The sequence below is a fragment of the Ciconia boyciana genome, chromosome 8 (genome assembly GCF_034638445.1).
Source record: "Ciconia boyciana chromosome 8, ASM3463844v1, whole genome shotgun sequence".
Classification (NCBI taxonomy): domain Eukaryota; kingdom Metazoa; phylum Chordata; class Aves; order Ciconiiformes; family Ciconiidae; genus Ciconia; species Ciconia boyciana.
Window position 1 is genome coordinate 228,602 of NC_132941.1, and position 20,902 is coordinate 249,503.

At 48.2% G+C, this 20,902-nt stretch overlaps 1 protein-coding gene across 5 annotated transcripts in view; it reads left to right on the plus strand.

Annotated features, from left to right (window-relative positions):
* Window positions 1-19,096, plus strand: part of MAP1A (microtubule associated protein 1A) — a 72,112-nt gene extending 53,016 nt beyond the window's left edge. For 4 of the 5 annotated variants that reach the window (XM_072871655.1, XM_072871657.1, XM_072871659.1 and 1 more), the window contains 5 exons: window positions 568-650; window positions 1,329-1,469; window positions 3,217-12,079; window positions 14,363-14,595; window positions 15,551-19,096. In XM_072871655.1, coding sequence (XP_072727756.1) covers window positions 568-650; window positions 1,329-1,469; window positions 3,217-12,079; window positions 14,363-14,595; window positions 15,551-15,706 — 9,476 coding nt within the window. In that variant the 3' untranslated portion in view covers window positions 15,707-19,096. Of the gene's footprint in view, window positions 1-567; window positions 651-1,328; window positions 1,470-3,216; window positions 12,080-14,362; window positions 14,596-15,550 lie in introns of those variants that run through there. The other variant, XM_072871660.1, reaches the window with a different exon arrangement.
* The last annotated feature ends 1,806 nt before the right edge of the window (window positions 19,097-20,902 follow it).

A 20,902-nucleotide genomic window follows, 5' to 3' on the forward strand; every position in this document is an offset into this window, starting at 1 on the left:
GATGGTTCCCATAGCAGCAGTTTACCTCTAGGAGTGCACATTTAGATTAAAGAAAAACACTGCATAAGAGAAAAACTTATTAAGAATGAGGAGAGATTCATCATTAGTGCTGCACCACTCTAATGAAGGGTGAGTTGGCACGCACCAGCAGGCTCACAAAACCCTATGGTGACTAAGGCTTGGACAACATCCAGAGATACCTCTCCATGGTAGCTGCAGTGAGGCAAGATGCTTCTGTCTGGGGGGGATAACTGGTCTGTGCCAGCGTTTACGGGGCACAGCTGTCTGGCACAAGCGGGCAGCTTGATATGCCTGGCACTGTGGACTTCAGAACACGTTGGAGTTGAGTTGCAAATTGCGCTGATCCAGAACTACAATTTTTTCCTTGTTACTGAAAAGAATTTGCTTTGTTCTATGAGACCCAGGTATTCAATTGGGTCTAGAATGCAAGTTGAAGCCTTGCAATCAAACCCAGGCTGAAGTGTAATTTTTGAGGCTAAAGCATCAGTAGGCAGATACTGTCTCATCAGCTTCTCCCATCCTGTCTAATCCCTTGCCTCTCCCCAGGCCAAAGAACCCTCCACCACCGGAGCGATACCCTGGAGACAGTGATCCTGGTAAATCCCAATGTGGACAGCATCGTGTCTGAGGTAAGGACCAGATGCCAGCAGGTTTTCTCCACATCAGCTCTCCTGCCCTTGCTTGACGTGGAGGCCGTGATCATCACACTTTGTACCTTCTGCAGAGTTTGAACATGCTGGCAGTCTGCTGCAAGGTGTGGTGAAGTGGCCAGGTGTTCTGGGCTTGCCACCAAGATACACGCAGTAACCAGTACTGTGTGGCAGAATTTACTGCTAGACAAAGAAACACACGAGAGTGTATGGTTTCTTGTGGGCTAACCCTTTAGGAATGAGCTGCTTCCTGGAAGAGTTAGTGCCTTAGAATTGCCCAATTTTAAGGATTTCTCAGGAGCTTGTAGAGTTTCCTAGCAAACAAGGTGGAGGGCTTCTGAACCTTGAGCATTCTAGTTTAGCTTGATGAGAGTCTAAATGTGCCAGCCTCTCACGTGGCAGTGTAACGCCAAACATTTTCTCTTAGCATTGGCCTACTTTCTCAATGTGAATTTTGGTGTGACATGGAGCTGTGTCAGGCAGGCAGTAGCAGTGTCTTCCCTCTTCAATAACTTACTCTCCTGTATGTAGAAAACTTATGTTTTGGCTATGTGCGAATAACGCGTAAGTATGGCCTGTCCATGTGATTGGGTTTCTGGGTGCTGGTGAGGGATGCAGATACCTTTCTGACTGCAACGCTCTGTCTCACGGTAACAGGTCCGCTCCCTGGTGTGTGATTCATCAGCCCACAAACTACTGATCTTCTGTGGTCAATGCTCAGACCAGGAAGGAGACTTGATCCTGCAGTCGGGGACCTTCACTTACCAGAAGTTTGCTGAGATACTTTCAGACCCGGAGGTGAGTGTGAGCAGTAAGCCAGCATGTCCCCTCCTGTTCCCAGAGTGCATGAGAGAGCAATGCAGCCTGCGCCACTCCTTCAGGTGGCAGATCCGCAGAGAGATGGGCTTGAAATCCAGCAAAAAGTTGCACACCGTAAATAATTCATGCTATAGTCTTGGGCATCTTGCTTTAACTCCCTGGCTTAAGTTTTCCAAGGTGGCAGGCATGGGTGCTTCCACCTTTAAGTGCTCAGCTTGAAATAACCTTCCAGACTGGCTCTACAGTGGGCAGACACTCAAAATTTCTTAAAGCAGGTCTTAAAATATCTGTGGGCAGCTTCCAAAAAACAGCCAACAGAGGCCATCATCACCCTAGTAAATGTGAGTATTTCTCTTCATTTCAGTCAGTCCAGCAAGCGTAAGCTGTTCAGAGTGTTCATTAGGGGTGTGTAAAGATGACGAGGGGATGACTAAATGCTGATTAAGTAACTACATGATGACTAAATAACTACAAATGTCATTATTTAATTGTAGAATTGCAGAATCATTCTGGTTGGAAAGGCACTTGAGAGGTCCATAGCCCAATCTCCTGCACAGAGCAGCGTCAGCACTGAATTTAGACAAGATTGCTCAGGGCTTTGTCCAGTGGGGTCTTGAAAATCTTATAGGACATCTCTGAACCTCTGCTCCAATGCTAATTATCTTAGCTAGGTGTACTATAGCCTTCCTCAGAGGCTTTAAACTCTCTTGCTGTTGGCACTCATTGCCAATACAGATACGCTCCTTCAGTTTTTGATAAGCCCTACTTCCACTGATCATTGTGTGCCAGATGTTTAGAATGTCTCTGTCTGATTGAATGTACAGTTGCTGGAGGAATGGCTGGGTAATATTTTGACTATTGATATAATTGTTGCTGTAATTATATCAGCAAATCTGCCCGCCTTCATTTATTTTAGGCTGATTGTTCTCATTTATTTCTGGTACCCATTTATTTGGACACTAACTAGTCAATTAAGAGCTGCCTAAGCAAGAGAACACAGTGTAAAGAAGCGTACTAATCTCATTCCAGATACTTCGGAAGCCTGAGGTTTAATGCTTCTTTGCTCGAGATACGTTCAGCATAGCTCTAAGGAGCCTTGGAAATTTTATCAACCTTAGTTCTACTTATTAATCATGTAGCATGTCCCCAACCCCGTACGTATATCAGAGGTGGAGTCACGACTTTCAAAATAGGTCCCAGGAAAGAAAATTAATCTGAATAAAAAAGAAAGTCCTATGGCACTAAAACTGCACGAAGTGCTATATGATCGTTCACTCCTTGCCAACGAGCAAGGATAAGTTCAGACAATGATACTTAGCATTGAAAAGGGTATCTCAGGGTTAGAATTCACAAACCAAAAAGAAACTGCTACTTTTGAGCCCAAGCCAGGGACTGATATCCCAGGTTAAACAGGAAGAAGTAAGGAAAGAGGACAAGGTGGTTCCTGCTTCCGTTTTCTTTCCTGAGGTCTTGTCACTGTGCACTCCCAACAGTCAGGAAGCATAGCAGCCCATCAACATTAAGAATTTCAAAAGAGAGCAGATCGTGGCCCCATGCATCTATTTGCAATGGGCTTTTGGACTATTTAATCTATCCCCAGTGTTTCCTGTCAGTAAAGTGCTCATGGCGTCTTCAGTATTTCTGCATTAACTGGCCATTTTTTTAATGTGCTGAATTGGTCTCAGAGCTCTGTTTGACCTTTATTTGTCTGTGCTTGTCTCATTAGGTCACCCAGATTCTTAGCAACACTGATTCAGATATCAAGGCCTCCCTTACTGTGTCGTGCTTGGGAGAAGGAGACTGGAGCAACCTCGGGCATCCTCGATTTCAGGAAATTATTAATCTGAAACTGAATCCTGATCCAGTTCTGCCAGAAATGGATGGGGTGTCTGAGTTTGCAGAATACGTCTCTGAGACAGTTGACGTGCCGTCTCCATTTGAGCTCCTGGAGCCACCCACCTCAGGGGGCTTTTTGAAGCTTTCTAAACCCTGCTGCTACATATTCCCTGGGGGAAGAGGTGATTCTGCTCTCTTTGCTGTCAATGGGTTTAACATCCTTGTGGATGGTGGCTCTGACAGGAAATCTTGCTTCTGGAAGCTGGTAAGACACCTGGATAGGATTGACTCAATCCTGCTCACGCACATTGGTGCAGACAACCTACCTGGCATCAATGGGCTGCTGCAGAGGAAAGTTGCTGAGCAAGAGGAGGAACAATCCCAGGGCTCTACCAACTACAGTGACTGGATGAAGAACCTAATTTCTCCTGAGCTAGGGGTGGTTTTTTTTAATGTTCCTGAAAAACTGAAGATGCCTGAATCGTCCATGAAAGTAAAGAGGAGCATCGAAGAAGCTTGTCTGACACTGCAGTATCTCAACAGACTGGGCATTAAATCAGAGCCTCTCTACAGGGTGGTGAGCAGTACCATTGAACCTATCACACTTTTCCACAAAATGGGAGTGGGTAAGCTGGACATGTATATACTGAATCCTGTCAAGGACAGTAAAGAAATGCAGTTTCTAATGCAGAAATGGGCTGGTAATAGTAAGGCAAAGACTGGTATAATTCTCGCAAGTGGGAAGGAAGGTGAAATTTCTGTTCCCTATCTCACATCCATCACAGCCCTAGTGGTGTGGCTTCCAGCTAGCCCAACAGAGAAAATTGTAAGGGTTTTGTTTCCTGGAAATGCTCCTCAAAATAAGATACTGGAAGGTCTTGAGAAACTCAAGCACCTGGATTTTCTGAGGTACCCAGTGGCTACTCAGAAAGATATCACTTCTGGAATACCTCCACCTGTGCTGAAGCAGACCAAAATTAAACAAAGAACTGACAGTAAAGAGAGTCTTAAATCTTCCCCCAAGCCATCTGTGACAAAGCAAGCTAAGAAAGAAGAGGCAGTTGAGGAGGGGATTAAGGAGGTAAAACCAGAAGTCGTAAAGGATGCTAAAATTGAGAAAAAGGTTAAAGAACACTCGGAGAAAATTCCTGAGAAACCTGTTAAACATGAAAAGATAAAGACAGAAACAAGTGATGCTCTCAAAGCTGAGAAAAGAAAATTGGCAAAAGACAAGGTTGGAAAAAAGCATCTCAAAGAGAAGGTATCCAAACTGGAGGAGAAGAAAGACAAAGAAAAGAAGGAGATAAAGAAGGAGAAAAAGGACTTAAAAAAAGATGATGGAAAGAAAGAGGAAAAAAAAGATTCAAAGAAAGAGGATAAAAAGAAAGAACCCAAGCCAGAGCCCAAAAAAATGTCTAAACCAGACTTAAAACCATTTACCCCAGAAGTAAGAAAAACATTATACAAGGCAAAAGTCCCAGGCAGACTCAAAACTGAGAAGATCAAAGTCAAACCTGAAAAGGAAGTACCTGCTGACCTGAAGACATCACCAATGGAGAAGGCACCTGTACAGGTGGAGCCAGGAGAGACTTCCATAGCTGAACAGAGGTTAGTCCTGTCTTCACCAGAAGATCTTACAAAGGACTTTGAGGAACTGAAGCATGAGGAGAAAGGGGCCTTGCAGGTGACTCAAGAAATGTCTGATACTGAGATTAGTGATAAGATTATGAGAGTACCTGAGACAGAGATAAAAGAGTCTGCTGACATGATTGCTCAGAGTTGCCTTGAAGTGGATCTGATTTTGAAAACAAACATTCCTGATCAGGGAATAACTACTACTGATATGGGAAAAGAATCACCAGCAGAGGAAAAGGCAGTCCATCAGCTAGAACTGAGAGCAGGTCATGCTGAAAAAATAGAGGATGAAAGAAGAACAATAGATGAAAATCATGACGTGAGATACTGCGAGGGAGAAGCTGAGCAGGACAAGGAAGTTCAGCTGTTCCCAGACAAAGAACAGGTACCATCACAGATAGACCTCTTAGCAAAGGGTGTTTGGTCATCAGCATTCAGAGAGGAAGAAAAGGAGGAAGAGGAGAAAATCACTTTGGACAGAAAACAGAGGGAAGCAGAAACAAAGACTTGTGAAAAGTTCATTGAGAGGACAGAGGCACAGGAAGAGGGCGAGAAGGAAAAGAGAGAAGATGTGATAGAAAAGGCAGAACTGGAAGAAAAGGAAGAACAGCACCTGAAGGTAGAGGAGAAGGTGGAAAAGAATAGAGCCTTCTATGAGCTGAGTCAGGATGAGAGGGAGGACAAAATATTTACAGAAAAGGAAAAAGAATTTAGTGACATGGGTGAGAAAAGCAAGTTACTTGGAAAGGACGTAACAAAGGAAGAGTCGTATCTGAGCAGTCTGCCAGTTCCAGCAGGAGCAACAGCAGAACACGTTTCATATATCCAAGATGAAACTATCCCAGGCTACTCAGAAACAGAGCAGACCATTTCTGATGAAGAAATACATGATGAACAGGAAGAGAGGATCCCACACTTGAAGTATGATGTCAATGCCTATGACATTTCTGTTCCTGACCACCCAGGCTCTTTTGAAGCAATACATGGAATACAGGCCATGCCTACTGCTGACCTTTCAGCCAAGGGCTATGCTGGCCAGGAGTCTGAAATCCTGGCATATCCTACAAACATTGTGGCAGCACCTCTAGCTGAGGAGGAACATATATCCTCTGCTACCTCCATTACAGAATGTGATAAGCTTTCGTCTTTTGCAACTTCAGTAGCAGAAGATCAATCTGTTGCATCTATAACAGCACCACAAACAGAAGAGACTGGGAAAAGCTCTTTACTTCTAGACACAGTAAACAGCATGCCCTCCTCTCGGACTGAAGCAACCCAAGGTCTCGACTATGTTCCCTCTGCTGGCACAATCTCTCCCACATCATCCTTGGAGGAAGACAAATGTTTTAAATCTCCACCCCCTGAAGATTTCCATGCGTTAGCAGAAGGAGAGAGAAAACTGGAAGCTCAAAAAAAGGATCTTCATGAAGAGGCAGAAGATGAAGAGGAAGAAGAAGATGGGACTCCAAATATTGAAATGCCTGAGAAACTCAGAGGGCATTACAATGCCCCCATGTTTGCTCATCAAGAGTGTCCTGATAATGTGTTAATCAGTGTTCCCACGGAAATAATGCAAACTTCTGGTCTGGCATTATCCACTGAAGAAACACCGTTTTCCCAGGTTGACTCTGCAGAGGCTGAAGAACGATGCATGAGTCCTGATGATAGTACAGTCAAAATGGCCTCTCCCACCCCATCTGGCCCCACTAGTGCAGGACACACACCTTTCCACCAGTCTCCAGTGGAGGAAAAACTAGAAACAGTAGATTCAGATCTCTTTGAAAAACAAACAGATGCTGCTGCCAAGAAATTGGAAGGCCAAACTTCTGTTGTGGTGAAGGGAGCCAAGGGTGAACCTCTCAGAGAAGATGAGGCATCTGCAGCTAAATACAGACATGAAGAAGAAGTGCCTGGACCTGTACAGCACAAGCTGGACTCGGGCAGTGATGTTCCCGTGTCTCCTGGGGAGGAGGTGCAGGAAGAACCGGTGGGGAAGGAGGAGCTGCCCTGGCTCGCCTACCACAAGCAGGACACAGTGGTGATAGGGGAGGAGGAGGAGTGTCCCGTGCTGCCCCATCCCCGCACAGATGTGTTTCTGGAGCCAGAAAAAGAGCAAGGAACTAAAACCATGACAGAAAGTTTACTGGGATTTTCAAAACACTTGTCCTTTGAGCCATTCTCTACCACAGAAACATCTCTAGGAAGTGTGGATCCTTCACAGTTCGCAAGCCAAAGCAAATCTGAAAGTGACAAATCTTCACAGTTTTCACCAGATGACACTAAATCACTTTCTTTTACAGAAGAAAGTATTGGTAAAGAAAAATCTTCAGATATTTCTGTTAAGGGAGCGACTGCTGAAGAAGGAAAACTGTATTTCACAGGAGACACCTCAGAAGAAGAAAAATCTTCTCATGTTTCCATTAAAGACATTTCTCCAGAAGAGACCAAATCCATTTCTCTCACTGAGAGTCCCGTCAAGGAATTCTCTTCAGACCTTTTTGTTAAAGGAATTTCTCCAGAAGACATCAAATCTCTTAGTTTCACAGAAGAGATACCTGCAAAAGAAAAAACTGTGTCTGACTTTACTGACAAATTCCCTTCAGAAGCTGTGAAATCCATGGATTTCACAGAGCAGAGCCCAGCTACATATGAAAAATCATTGAAAATTTCTGCCAAAGAACTCACGAAAGAAGTGTCAAAATCTTTTCCTTGCCCAGAAAGTAGCTCAGTTAAAGACACGTCACCCAGAGATACTTCAACTGAAGAAATGTCTCCAGATGACAGCAGTTTATTTTCTGCAGCAGAAAAGGGCCCATTTAGGGGAAGAACTGCAGGCTTGGACTCCCAGGAAGTATCTCCAGATGCGAAGAGCTTACACTTTACAGAATCTAGCCCAACTGCGGATAAAACATCTTCACACATTTCTGCTGAAGGTGTAAAATCTTGCAGGTTCAAGGAAGCTCAAGAAGAAAAATCTCCAGAAATGGAAGACTTTTACATGAAAGATCTAAGTTATGAGAAGAAAGTGTGGTTTCCAGAAGAGGTGGAGGAGATCCCTGTTCAGGGAAGGCGGCAGAGATATGATAAAGAGAGAGAGAGCACATTCTTGGACGAGGTACCAGAATATGAAACAAAATCCCTTCCTAAAATGGGACAGGAGGAGATCCTGTCTCCTGCAGTGCCTGGCAGTCACACCTGGAGAAGAGCAGAAAGTGAAGCATGGGGCTCTGCGTTTAGGTATCTTCAGGAAGAAAGAGAGACTGGAAGAGGAGGGCAGTTACCCAGTGAAGAGGATGAGGATCTCCGTTATGCTGAAGACAAACCTGTGCTACTGCAAGCAGAAGCAGAATGTTTAAAGATGGAATCGTGTGATTACGAAGAAGACACACAGAAGAGTGTGTCTACACCAGAAACAAAGAAAGTGGAAATAGTTCCTGCTGACATCACTCTGCCAGAAGGAACACAAATGGAAAGTTCTCCTCTGTCTTCTCGATATGTCTCTGGTGAGGAAAATCAGGCCAAAGCATTAACTGGAAACAAAGAAAGGCAAGAATTGTTGTTGACATCTAAACAAGATTACTCCTACTTAGATGATGAGGAGAAAGCTGTCCTAGATATTTATGCAAAGTCACTAGACCAAGCACTGACGGCATCTCCCCTGTCTGTAACGGCTACCGCTCTGGAAAAGGAGATTGACACAACACCAGAAACAGAAAGGCCTTACCAGTTAGATGAGTGCAAACCACCTTTACGGGAGGAAGTCCCATTGAAGGACACAGAGAAGAAATCAGACATCAGTGGTTCGTATCAGGAAATAGACGGTAAATACAAGTCAGAGAGAAAGCAAGAGGATGACTGCAAATCCACTGAGGATCTTTATGACTCTACAGGAAGAAAAGAGCAGATGGCAGCAGCATCTACTCTGTTGCAACCTACAAGACCAGCCAAATATGAATATATAGCGGCGTCCCCAGAAGAAAGTGCTGCAGCGTCAGGGCAGCGTGCACGCTCCCCTCTAGGACAAGGCCCTTGTCAAAAAAGCAGTGCTGCCATGGGCCATGCTGAGGCTGTGGGTCCTGCCAGCCGAGTGGCATATCCTCCAGAGACCTATTCCAGGAGCTCCCCTGAGCCTTATTCCTATGAGGAAGGGGTCTGCAGACCCACAGGTGATGACAGTTCTACAAGACAGGAGCAAGAAGAAAGAGAACCAACTCCCTACCCTGATGAAAGAAGTTTCAAGTACGCTGACATCTATGAGAAGATAGTTGTGGCTGGAGTTGGACCCTCCCCCTTCACACCCAAGGGTGCAGACAGCTCAGGTCACACTGACACGGTGCCAGCAACGGCACTGATCTCTCAAAAAGGTCAAAGTTTTCACATCTCTGCAAAGGAAGAAGAGTCCTGCCTTTATACCTCTGCTGAGAAGGAGTTGTCGTCTCCAGCATCCCCTAAAGATAAAGCAGATTCAGCCTTTGACTATACAGACATCCATGAAAGATACTTGCCCTTGTCTGAAACAGATAAGCCTAGGATATCTGAAGGACAGGAAAAACTGAAGGTGTCTTCTGCTTTGCCAGGAGAACTGGACTCTGAACCGCACCCATCATCCGCCAGCACAGCATTTGCCTCTCCCACAGACATGCCTGGCACGTTTTATCAAGAAAAATCAGCTGCCTATATTGACGCTGCTTGTCCAGATGAGAACATCATTTTGTCTAGGCAGGAGCAGCTATCTCCGTCCCTGAAATCTGAAAGCCCAAATCCCAAAGATACATACTATGAGAAAGCAGGTCGAGGGGAAGAAAGCATGAGTGACTCAGAGTTAGAAAAAGGTGCTAAGGAGAAATCTGAAAAGGAGTCTAAACTGCACAGCCCTGTTGAAGCTGCAGGCACAGTCTACGCACACATCTCAGCAGCGGACAAGTTTCACGTGTCAGAACCCCTTCTGCAAAGCAAGAGTCAGGAGTCCATGTCACCCAGTTCTACTGCCTCTTCACCCTCTGATCCAGGGTGGAAAGAGGAATACGGAAGTAGGAAAACCGCATCAGCCACTGTTGGGGGGACATACGTTGCTGGTTACAGTGACCTGCCAGACATAGGCAGAGATGAGCAGGCTTCAGAAATGTGCCGTTTAAGACAAGATTCTTCACAGAAGAGAGAAGTTGCTGAAAAATCCACAAAGGAATCACATTTCTGTGTAACAGATTATCCAAGTGCAGCGGTGGTGTCAGAGTGCCAGGAGCAAGCCGTATACTTGAAATCTGCTTCCGGGAAACAGAAGGAGGCGTACAAAAAGGGCCCAGCAGGAGAGGGCAGAGTGATGGATAGCTCTTCGGGGTTTGAATGCTCCCTGCTAGGGAAGAGTGAAACATCCGGTATGTTCAGACATGAGCACACCTCAGCAAGCCATTTAGGGGATATCTCTCTTCCTTTAAAGGTGCCTTGTGCTTTGCTCTCAGACCAGGGGAAGAAGGATGAGTACTTGGAGGTTTCTGAGAAAAACAGCAGCCTTGACTCATCTTTTACTAAATTCTCACCGCTGAGTCCGTATGAAGAAGATAAGTTGTTCTCCAAAGCTGTGGAAAGAGAGTCTGTGCCCCAACAGCAGCTGAAAGATGACTCTTCCAGCCTGTCAGAGGAACCTTCCTCTGAAGCTACCACTCCTGTCATACCGACTACAGCAGAAAGTTTCTACTCCCATATGCTTTCCACATACACGGGTGCAGGAGCGGAACCAGGTACCAGGAGTCTTTGGGATGTGTCTCCACAGATTCCAGATAACGCTGTGAAAACACATACAGCTGAAACCAAAGACTTTGTGTTTGCTGAAGAACACGGTTCTCCATTCACGAGTGGCATGGGTGACAGCATTTCACCATGCAGAAGGGAGTGCCAGAGTTCACAGCCCACACCGTTCCCTGCAGAGAAACAACAGCAACCCTGTGTAAGCAGTCCAGAGCAGGAGGCACCATTTGCAGAACAGCTGATGACACTGACCTCTCTTCCTGATGTGTTGACATCATTTCCTCAGCAGCAGCATCAAGATGAAACCACAGCCAATGGTCCAACAGAGGTGAGCACCAGTCTGCAAGCTTTCCAAAGTACATACCATGCAGCAGAGGCAAAAGATGAAAAAACATGTCCTGATTCTGACAGCAGTTTTTCTCCATGCACAGGCAAAGAGGACACAGAGAGGCAGAGCCGTCCTTCCTCTCTGATGTCCCCTGAACACAGTTTCCAGCCCTTTTTCCCAGATGTGCAGAGGGGTGGAAAAACAGAGGACCATGGAGATGCTTCCCATGAGATGGAGCCACATTTAGGAGGCAGTTTTGACTGTGGACAGAAATTTTCCTCATGTGAATACAAGCACAGGAAGGGAGAGCTTTCTCCCTCATTCATCAACCCAAGCCCTCATGAGCTCTCTGAAGATAGTGACCTCTCACAGGAGGACGGTCATCCTTCAGTGCAAGGAAGACCACCCCACACTGGTAGTAGCCCCATGCAAAGTGCCACAGTGGAGGAAACCCCTCCAACATCAGTGAGTGATTCTGGAACCTCCCAGTCAGACTCGGATGTCCCACCTGAGACAGAAGAATGTCCCTCCATCACAGCAGATGCCAACATGGACTCGGATGAAGATGCCGATTTCCTCCCAGTGGACAAAGCTGTTGGGAATGCTCATCATGCCAGTTCTAGGTCCAGCCATGATCCTCAGCCTGTTCCAATGGTAGATCCCCATCCCCATCCTCCTCACCCTGATGTCTGCATGGTAGACCCTGATATGTTGGTAAATGAGCAAAGCGTGAGCAGAACTGATAAAATTTCCAAGAAAGACATAAAAGAAAAGAACAAAGGTGTGAGGAAGCCTTTGAACAAACCCAAATCTTCCTCACCTGCCCGGAAATTAGATGCAAAAGGGAAACGATCACCCACTCCTGTGAAACAGCCGTCAGACAAATCTCCAAAATCCACCACTGCCAAAAAAGAAAGAGATGGAGGAGAGAAGCCCAAACCACGTAGTGCGCTGGTGCAGCCTCCTCATGCAGAGGACGAGTTATCCCGGAGTAGTCACAGTAACCCTGGCAAGAGCCTCGTTAATGGCATCAAAACAAACCCCGGTAAGAAATTCTTCCTTAAGCATGCATTTTCTCTTTAGGTCCAACACAGAGAAAAAGCACTGGGTTAATTGTAGCAGAACAGAGAATAGGGCTTCCCAGTCAGGCATAAAAAGTTATAAGCAGTGATAAGGTAGAGAGGTTGTCACACAAATCACTTAAAAAGATCAAAGCCTTGAGGAAAACTCTCAACCTCTGTAGAGCCAAATGCAACCACCTCTGAAGAGAGACAGACCTGTGAGACCTAATTCAGAACCTTATAGGCCAAGATCCAGTTCCACCCAAGGGCTACATCTGTGGGGGGGCAATAGGTATTTAGAGGTGGGTGCTGCCAACGAAATGCCAGCAATCGAAGGACAAAATACGTGTGTGTTTTGGCAACCTCTCAGCCTGTGAGCAGAGTAAGTAAGTGAGTGCATTGCATTGGACCAAGATAAAGCTGTCACTTAGAATAACAGGACACCGCCGTGGTCAGATATGTCCTTTCCTCTGAAATGTTAAGCAGCGATGGGATGGGAACAGCTCCCACATCTGAGTACCACACACAGGGCACTGAACAGTCTGACTGTTGGAAACTAAGGTCTTCTCTTTTTCTTAAATAAAGGTGTGAAAGAGGGACTCAGCCTCAAGTGTGCGTACAGCCCATGGCCTCTTGCTAAGTGTTCACACAGAGACCGGTCCTCTGCTGGTATCCTGGTGTATTAGGTGATACATGGCATCATCGCCACGTCTGTGCGGAGACCCCATAGTGCCGAGCACTTCTCAGACACAGAGCAAATACTACTCCTTTGCTCCAAATCATTGATGCTGAGTGTAGGACAGGAGCCAGCAGGTGGGTAGTGCCAGGGAGAACGGAGAAAGCTGAAACACAGCCGATGTGCTGTGCTCTCAGCAGATGCCCATTGCAGACACTGTGGCAAAGAGGGTGTAGCAGGAGCAGCGGGGAAGGTTTGCAGAGGCACTACAGGGAGCTCCTCTGGAGCGGCAGCAGCTGAAGGGGAAGTCCTGAAAAGAGCCCCTGGGCGTGTGTGTGAGGCCAACTGGCCTCGCTGACAGATGGCGTCACCCACAGCAAGGGCGATGGACAGGCCAAGCAGTTGATGAAGGGGCTGCTCAGCGTAGTGGGGAGTGAGAGGAAAGCAGCAGGCGGAGCAGTGAGGTGGTCGCAGTGCCAGGCCAGGGAGGGCTCTGCACAGGAATGTGGACAGGAGAGGGGCTGAGCCAGCTGACGTTCGTGAGCAGCTGACGAGCAAATAGGGTGCAGTCAAGAGAGAGCCGGCACCAGGGTATTAGCAGCGTGTCCGTACAGAACGGTCGTGTCTTAGAGGCACTGCCCAGAAGGGACTGGCGAGATGCGGTGCCTGGATACGCGAGTCTGAAGGGAGAGTTGAGATGAAGGTATAGGATGTAGAGGCTGTGCATGGAGCAGTGCTGCGAGCTGCCCAAATCAAACTTGGGATGAGGACTAGACATCCGTGAGACTGGCTGAGACAGGTAGGTATTTTTTGTTTGTGTAGCAGCTAGGCAGCACAACGAATTGTCCATGCTAGTAGTTAGTGGCTTTTTGCTCACAGAAGAGACTACACAGAGATGGTATGTGGAAGGAAAAGGAGGACAGAGGCCTCTGTGATCCCACAGAGAGCAGGAGGGAGAGAAGGGACAGTCCTTCCGTGCGTTGTGTGTCTATATATATGCATATATATTGCTGAGTATAACAACTCTTGTTTGATCATCTCTCATCTCATAAATGTAAGCAGCAGCAGCAGATGAAGACAAGAGGTGCAAAAGGTTGACAGGAAAGAGCAATAGAGTCCTTGGAATAGGAGCGATTCACAGGGATGGCAGAAAGCCAGGATGGAGCTTCCAGAAAGACTACTGTAATACCCTAGGATAGCATATAAAGGCCATCAGAACAGGTTTATTTAGCAAATGTAGGTTCTTAAACAACAAAAATTAGGACTAAATATTGATTGGGACGACAACTCTGCAAAAGCTAATAATGGAGATTTTTGATTCCCTTCCCCAGGAAAGGCTTCTGAGCCTAAAGCCTTCCAGTCCCTCCCCAAAGAACAGCAGAACTCCCTTTTCCTCCCAAGAGCTGTGACAGCAGTGGCCCAGAAATGCACCCAGGTCACCTCTTCTGAGCAGCAGAGCCTGGATAAATCTTAACTTTGTTGCTGCAGCTGCAGGGGAAAACCTTTCTGGAATTCAAGTCCTTCAGCATTAATTTGAGTGTTTGTCCTTTCCAGAAGGGTTTTGATAGCCTCTGTTTTCTTTTTTCCAAAGCTTCCAATAGTCCTAAGAGCAGTTTGCCTGTGCCCATGGGTCCACCTGTCTACGTGGACTTGGCATACATCCCCAACCATTGCAGTGGAAAGAACACAGATCCGGAGTTCTTCAAGCGAGTTCGAGCATCGTATTATGTTGTGAGTGGGAATGATGCAGCCAATGGAGAACCAAGCCGTGCAGTGTTGGATTCGCTCCTGGAAGGGAAGTCTCAGTGGGGGGAGAACCTGCAGGTAGGTCATGGAAATGCCAAGGAGTGTGTGTGTGACGCTCCTTGTGTCGCAAGTGCTGGGGAGAAGGTGTGTGTCACAAGCAGACCTAGAGGGAGTACACTAAGAGGGAGCAAATGATACTGGGTGTGTCCTGCTCTGCAATCTTAGAAGAGTAACTGTTTGTACCCAGGAGGAGAAGGACACCCGCAAAATGGTGTGAGTGGAAGCAGATATGTCCTTTCCACATCCTTCTGAGGGGAGGAAGCATTTAGAGATCATACACTCCTCTTTATCTGCTGCAGGACGAGCCTATCCTCGAGCGAAAACAAGCGCAATCGCAGTCCGAATTTTCATCAGTGTCCCACACCCAGTGGCATTTGTTGCTAGCCTTGCTTGCTGAAGCTCTTTCTGATAGCAACTTTTTATTAGTGCTTTTAAACCAGAGTGTTCTTACACATAGTTCTTGCTTAGTCAGGTCTGCAGGACATCCTGGGCGGGCACTCTTTCTGAAGACAGGAACAAGAAAGTGTGTACGTTCTTTCAGATGAAGCAGCCTCAGATTCCAAGGTCCCTGAGTTGCACATTGGGTCAATAGGCACGTAAAGTCTAATATCAGGCCGTTAACAGTGACACTCTCAGCATTGTTCCTTTTCACACTGAGGGATCTTTCTCAGGCTGTCTCTGGAGCTCCACAGGGAGATGCTCTCCCCTGCACTGCAGCCGTTTTCATCATTATGGTGTTAGTACTGCCAGCCTGCAGCCAGCTCAGAGCACCATTGTGCTGGTACTGCATAAAATAAAGCACCAGCTCTGCCTTAGAGAACCTGACATCTGAAAGACATCATTAAATAGAACAAGCAGTACCAAGGGTACAGTGTTCCAAAATTAATGGGAAATTTTAGCCTCAGCTCCTATGGGCATTGTTTGTCACTGCAGTTGTTCTCAGACAATCATCCTTGCTGCTTTCTTTTCCCAGGTGACATTGATCCCAACACATGATACTGAGGTGACACGAGAATGGTACCAACAGACCCATGAGAAACAGCAGGAGCTAAACATCATGGTACTGGCAAGCAGCAGCACTGTTGTGATGCAGGATGAATCTTTTCCAGCCTGTAAGATCGAATTCTAAATCTCCCACACTTTGCGTTCATCCATTGACTCTCCAATCACCGATGCAACATCAGAGACACCATCTAATCACAGTCCAGTTCTTCTCTGGTTTAGTCCTCTACATGGTTCCCATTTGTCAGGCAATCGGGTATCCATCTAGCTCAGCACTGGATGCCATGAGAAAGAAGTGCAGGGCTCTAATGTTCTGGACTGAGCTAAGAGTTTGTGCAAGAGCAGTTGCAGGCCAGGGGCACTTCCACTTTCCCTGCTTTATTCTGCTGCCTGTACAGTTTCTGTAGACTATCTTGGCTGCCTTGCTGCTGTGAGAGCTTGTTCTACTCTCTTCCTGGCTGCCTTGCCATTTAACTTGTAGCACCATGAACCTCGTCTTTCTGGTGAGGGCCGAAGTGCTGCTGCTGCATGTAGAGACAGTGCATGGGGGGCAGTGGGGGGCAGAGAAGAAAACTAATTTGCAAAGAAAATGCACCTAGGAGATGAGGGAAGGCGAAACCCTCCAACTGTAACTTGACAGTGAAGGTCATTCTTCCATCTCCCATCCTGAACATACAGGTGGTGGTGTTCTGAGCAAGGGGACCTGGACTCCAACTAGGCAGAGCCACCGTTTGCAGGTTTCTGCCCCAGGTATTTGGTTGTGGCATCCTGCAACACCCACTCACTATGCTCAAGGAGCTGCGGTGAGGGACACGTTTGTTTGGGGGCAGCGGTGGGAGGGAAGAGTTCAGCCTGTTGTTCTTTGCTACAAAGAGCACATTCCTAACCTGCTAACTTGAGCTTTGCACACAGAGTGGCCAACTTACTCCTGCACATCAGCAGTGTGACAGTAGGAGGCACAGAGGGGCTGTTGCCTGAACAGTCACACAGAGTATCCAAACGCACAACTACAGCCCCCTCTAAAGCAGAAGGGCTGAAACAACCCTGGCCTCTGTTGGCCTAAGATGTACGAGAAACCTCCCTGTCCTTGTAAACCAAAGGCTTTCTTGAGGATTGTGGTGAGGCAGCTGAGGAACCCGCATGCCGTACTGAGAGAGGCTGCCGTGTGGCCGGTGTAGCTGATGTATGCCCGCTCTGCAAGCAGCAGCAGTTTCCTCGCTGCCTGTAGGCCAGCGCTCCAAGCCTCTTAGCTGTGTTCAGGCTTTTTGTTGTCCCCTTAAGTGTCCAGGATGTGGGGGATAGAACCTGTGGTGTGGGGAAAGAGAACCCCCTTCCAAAAACACTCGGGGAAAGTAGTTTAGTAAGTGTAGTTGCTCTTAGTTCCTCCACTCCCGTGGCAGGGATACGCAGACTCTTGTTGCCAGCATAGATGAGGTGCTGTCAAAACTGTGCTGTGCACACCTTGCAGCTCGCAGCCCATTGCTAGCTCACCTGTTGTGGGCGTACGTCCTTGCTCTCTGGCCATCCTGGCAGAAGCGTAGTTGTATGCCGTGAGCGCATCATTGCTACTGAACAGTCACCCAGAGCCTCCTTGGCACGCAGACCCTTTCCAGCTGTGGGGCTCCCAGCCCCTGCAGGGAGAGCAGCTCCAGGAGCTGGTGCTCAGGTGCGCTAAGCCTGCAGCACCGGCGAGCCTGTGCCGCGTCTGAGCGCGTTGCAAGAGGGTCTTATCACAAAGGTAGCTTTTGTCTTTCTGAAAGACAAAGGGCGTGGCAGTAGGATGTGCTCTGGGGAAGGAGAGATGAGATAGAAAGCAATGCTGCAAGGCTTGACATACAACTCAAAGGTATTTCCATCTGCTGTGTCACCCACTCTGCTTGGCCCTGAGCCGAGGTCTGACGCTGTAATAAGCATCCTAGGACCCTGTGTTGCGCTTGCCTGGGACACTTCAGTCTCAGTGCTAGTTTTCTGGCAGCTGACATAAAGAAAATGCTGCTTAGAAACCTGCTCCTAGGACTAAAATGGAGTTTCTAGGGAAATGGTTTATTTTGCATTTAATTTATATATTTATTTTTTTATGTTAAGCTGCATTTTGTGTGGATCTAATATTTTAATTTATACATGTTAACATTACACCATGTGCTCTTAGTGTCAGTTCAGAGGTTTCTCAGTACCAATACTTAGATGCTGCAATTCAAGCAACAACAACTTAGACCATGGAGAACGTGCTGGCACAGAAGGGGTCTCTGCTCGCAGCCTGCGGGGCTGTGTCTAAAACCCAGCAGCTGCAGGACAAAGCCTGAGGCTAGCAGCCCCTCCCCTAGGAGCAGCCAGCCCTTTTGACACAGCCCTTGTTAGGAGCATGTGGGCTTACTCAGGGATTTAGCAAATCCCTGCCCTGTGCTGTATTCATTTTAACCGTGGAATCACGCTGTGTCTGCCAGAAGAATAAACGTCATTCTCTCTCACCTGATGGGGTCAGCGTCCATGAATGTTGGTTATGGCGAGCAATTGCAGGCAGTGACACCCCTGCTCCTGCTTCCCCGGACACTGCTGGGGCCTTTGCCTTCAGTGCTTCGGGGAGATCCTGGCTCACCCGCCGATGGGACTGGCTGCCAGCCAGCGCAGGCGCAGGATGCCGGACACTAGAGGAACAAATGTGACCCTCATCGACTGGCTCCCTGGATCCCTAAGTGTGGCTAGGTGTAAAAGCTAATGCACTAACTTTAGATAGACCCACACATGAATGTTTTCTCAATTTTAAACTTGAAGCAATTCTGACGAAGCAGCAGTAATAGTGAGGCTTTGCAAGGTGCCTGCATCCTCCAGGCAGGAGCGCGGTCATTGGCATGTGTTCCAGTAAAAACACCTGCCCTCCATGTGCTGTGCTCCTGCACGCCGCAGCTATGCTGCTTGGACAGCTTTATCCTACACCCGTTCGCTTCCCTGTCCTCAAGGCTCCACACTTTTTTTAAGTCTTTTGTGGCAGTCTCTTCTGCCTTCAGCCTCTCTCCCTCCCTCTCTGTCTTCCTCCCCTCGTCCTCCCTCCCCCCCCCCGTCTTAAAAAAACTACGGGGAAAAAGACTTGTAAAAATGCCAATTTGTAAAGAATCTGACCCTGCTCAGCCTGCAGGAGCCAGCAGAACCCATCCAGAGCCAGAGGTAATACAACACTATAGAGAGAAACAGTTAAACTCTGCTTTTGCTTGTTTCTGCATGTGGGCAACAACGTGTAATCTTCCTGTATGTAATAGGTACAAAATACTATTTTAAACCTATAATTAAAAAAGTGAACGTCTTAACTGTATTGAAATGGCAACTTGTGCTCCTAGCTTCTTCTATGCTAAATGTTTTAAGAACAGAGCCCTGATTCTTTTCTTCAGCATCATGTTTCTATTTGAATTTAGTTCCTTGAGTTCTGTCCTTTTGCCCATTTCCATGTGAAACACTCTGTAACTAACTGCTGTCAAGAGAGGAGCCCAACACATTAATAATAAAGCCACATTAATTGCGAACAAGAACACTTCCAACTGTTTCAAACTGTTCTTTGAGTGAGTCCATACTGCAGGCAGGGTCGCGCAGACACTGCTACCGTGCCTTCCCTCGGTGCTGCCTCCAGCCGAGGCGTTCAGGCGAGCCCCGGCTCTTCCACTACCACCACACCTTCACGCGCCGCTGCCGAAACCTCCTGTGGCCCCAGGGAAGGGACACGCTCGTCAGGGGCACGGAGCCTACCTGGGACACCCACCCTCCCTCCCGGGCCCCAGCAGGGCCATTGACAGTTCCAGAGGAAGTTTCGGGCCCTTGCGCAGCTGGCCAAGGGCCCAGGCGGGGACGCAGCCCTGGATGCTCCAGTGCGGGGCCCGGCCGGCCTGTCCTGTCCTGCCGCCGCCGCAGCTCCTCACAGTTCCTGAATCACGCTCTCCACTGCGGCCCTCTGCCTGTCCCTGCGTTCCTTGGGAACGGCAGCTCTGACCAGCGCCGCTGGCGTCCCTTGCACTGGAAACGTCCCTGGTCGTGTGGGAGGCAGACCACGGCGGTGCTCGGCCGGGGCCTGCTGCCAGCCAGCCGGGCAGCGCGCCTGCGTGAGGGACCCGGCTCGGGGCCGCGGCCAGCCGGGCGCGGACGGGCACCACGCGCGGCCTGTCCCTATTGCAACAGGGGGCCCTCGTGCCTCTGCGGAACTCCAAACCGACCTCTGAAGGGGAAGTCACTTTATTTCAGCTCTTTTAGCTACTTAGCGGAAAACTAGGACAGCAGCCCTCTGCTCTGCCTGTGCTGGATAGCAGTCGGGAGAGGCTGACGCCCAGTCAGCTCCGCTCCTGCCTGGGGGTCCTCAGGAGGAAACTCAATGGCACAGCTGAATGCAAGGGAAAAGGAAAGCAGGTACGGGGCTACAGCCCTCAGAAGAGAGGCCGTCGTGGCCACGGAGCATACCACAGCTTGTGCAGCGTGTCATGGAGAGCTCAGGGCAGCTGCCAAAGCTGTTACTGACAGGGGAGGGACCACAAACCATTACCATAAACCAGGAACTATTTCCACAGCTGCTTTCCAGCTGAACAAGCATAGGGATATGGCCATGCTCCTGCTAACTGAGAGGCTGTGACCGTACGTGCATTTCCCAAAGGTGTACGGAGTCGGGAGTCTGAGGACCTGTTCACCACCATCCTGCAGAGCAGAGCTCCCCAGCCAGCTGTTGAGATGGACCATGCAGGCTGTGGTGAACACATCTACTACAGGCTGTTCTGCAGGAGAAGGGAGGCAAAATCAGGTTACCGTAGCAGAAATCACAAGCGGCAGCATGCAGGGAAGTGGTGTAAGTCATGTAAGCATGTCCTGAGGAAGCAATGCTCCTCCAGCAATGAGCAGGAGTACACCGAGGCTGGGAAGCCTTCAAGTGCCCATGAGACCTGCATAGAAGCATCAGTGTTGATGCATGGGCAGGAGGAACTGGCCTCCAAAGCAGGCCTTGGCTTTGCCAGGGCTACAGTTCAGCAACAAACTGGATTTCTCTCAACTCAAACAAGAAGAGGCAAGCAGCAACCCTTCGAATTCCTGGGTCTGTTGCTCCCCTGTGGCCAGCAAGCAGAGCAGGCATCAGCTGGGCAGCACCGGAGCCAACAGTCCTGGACCACAGGAGGAGGGGGGAAACGGGACTCTCACACCAAGGACAGAAACCAGCTGTCCTCGGCTGGTCAGCTGCGTCCATCACTTGCCGCGTAGGACTTGGGGAGATAAGGGTTAGTAACCTGTGGGGAAGTGACATGGGTCTGAGAAATCAGAAGAGCAGATAAGCAAAAGACAGGTCCCAGTAAGGCAAGGA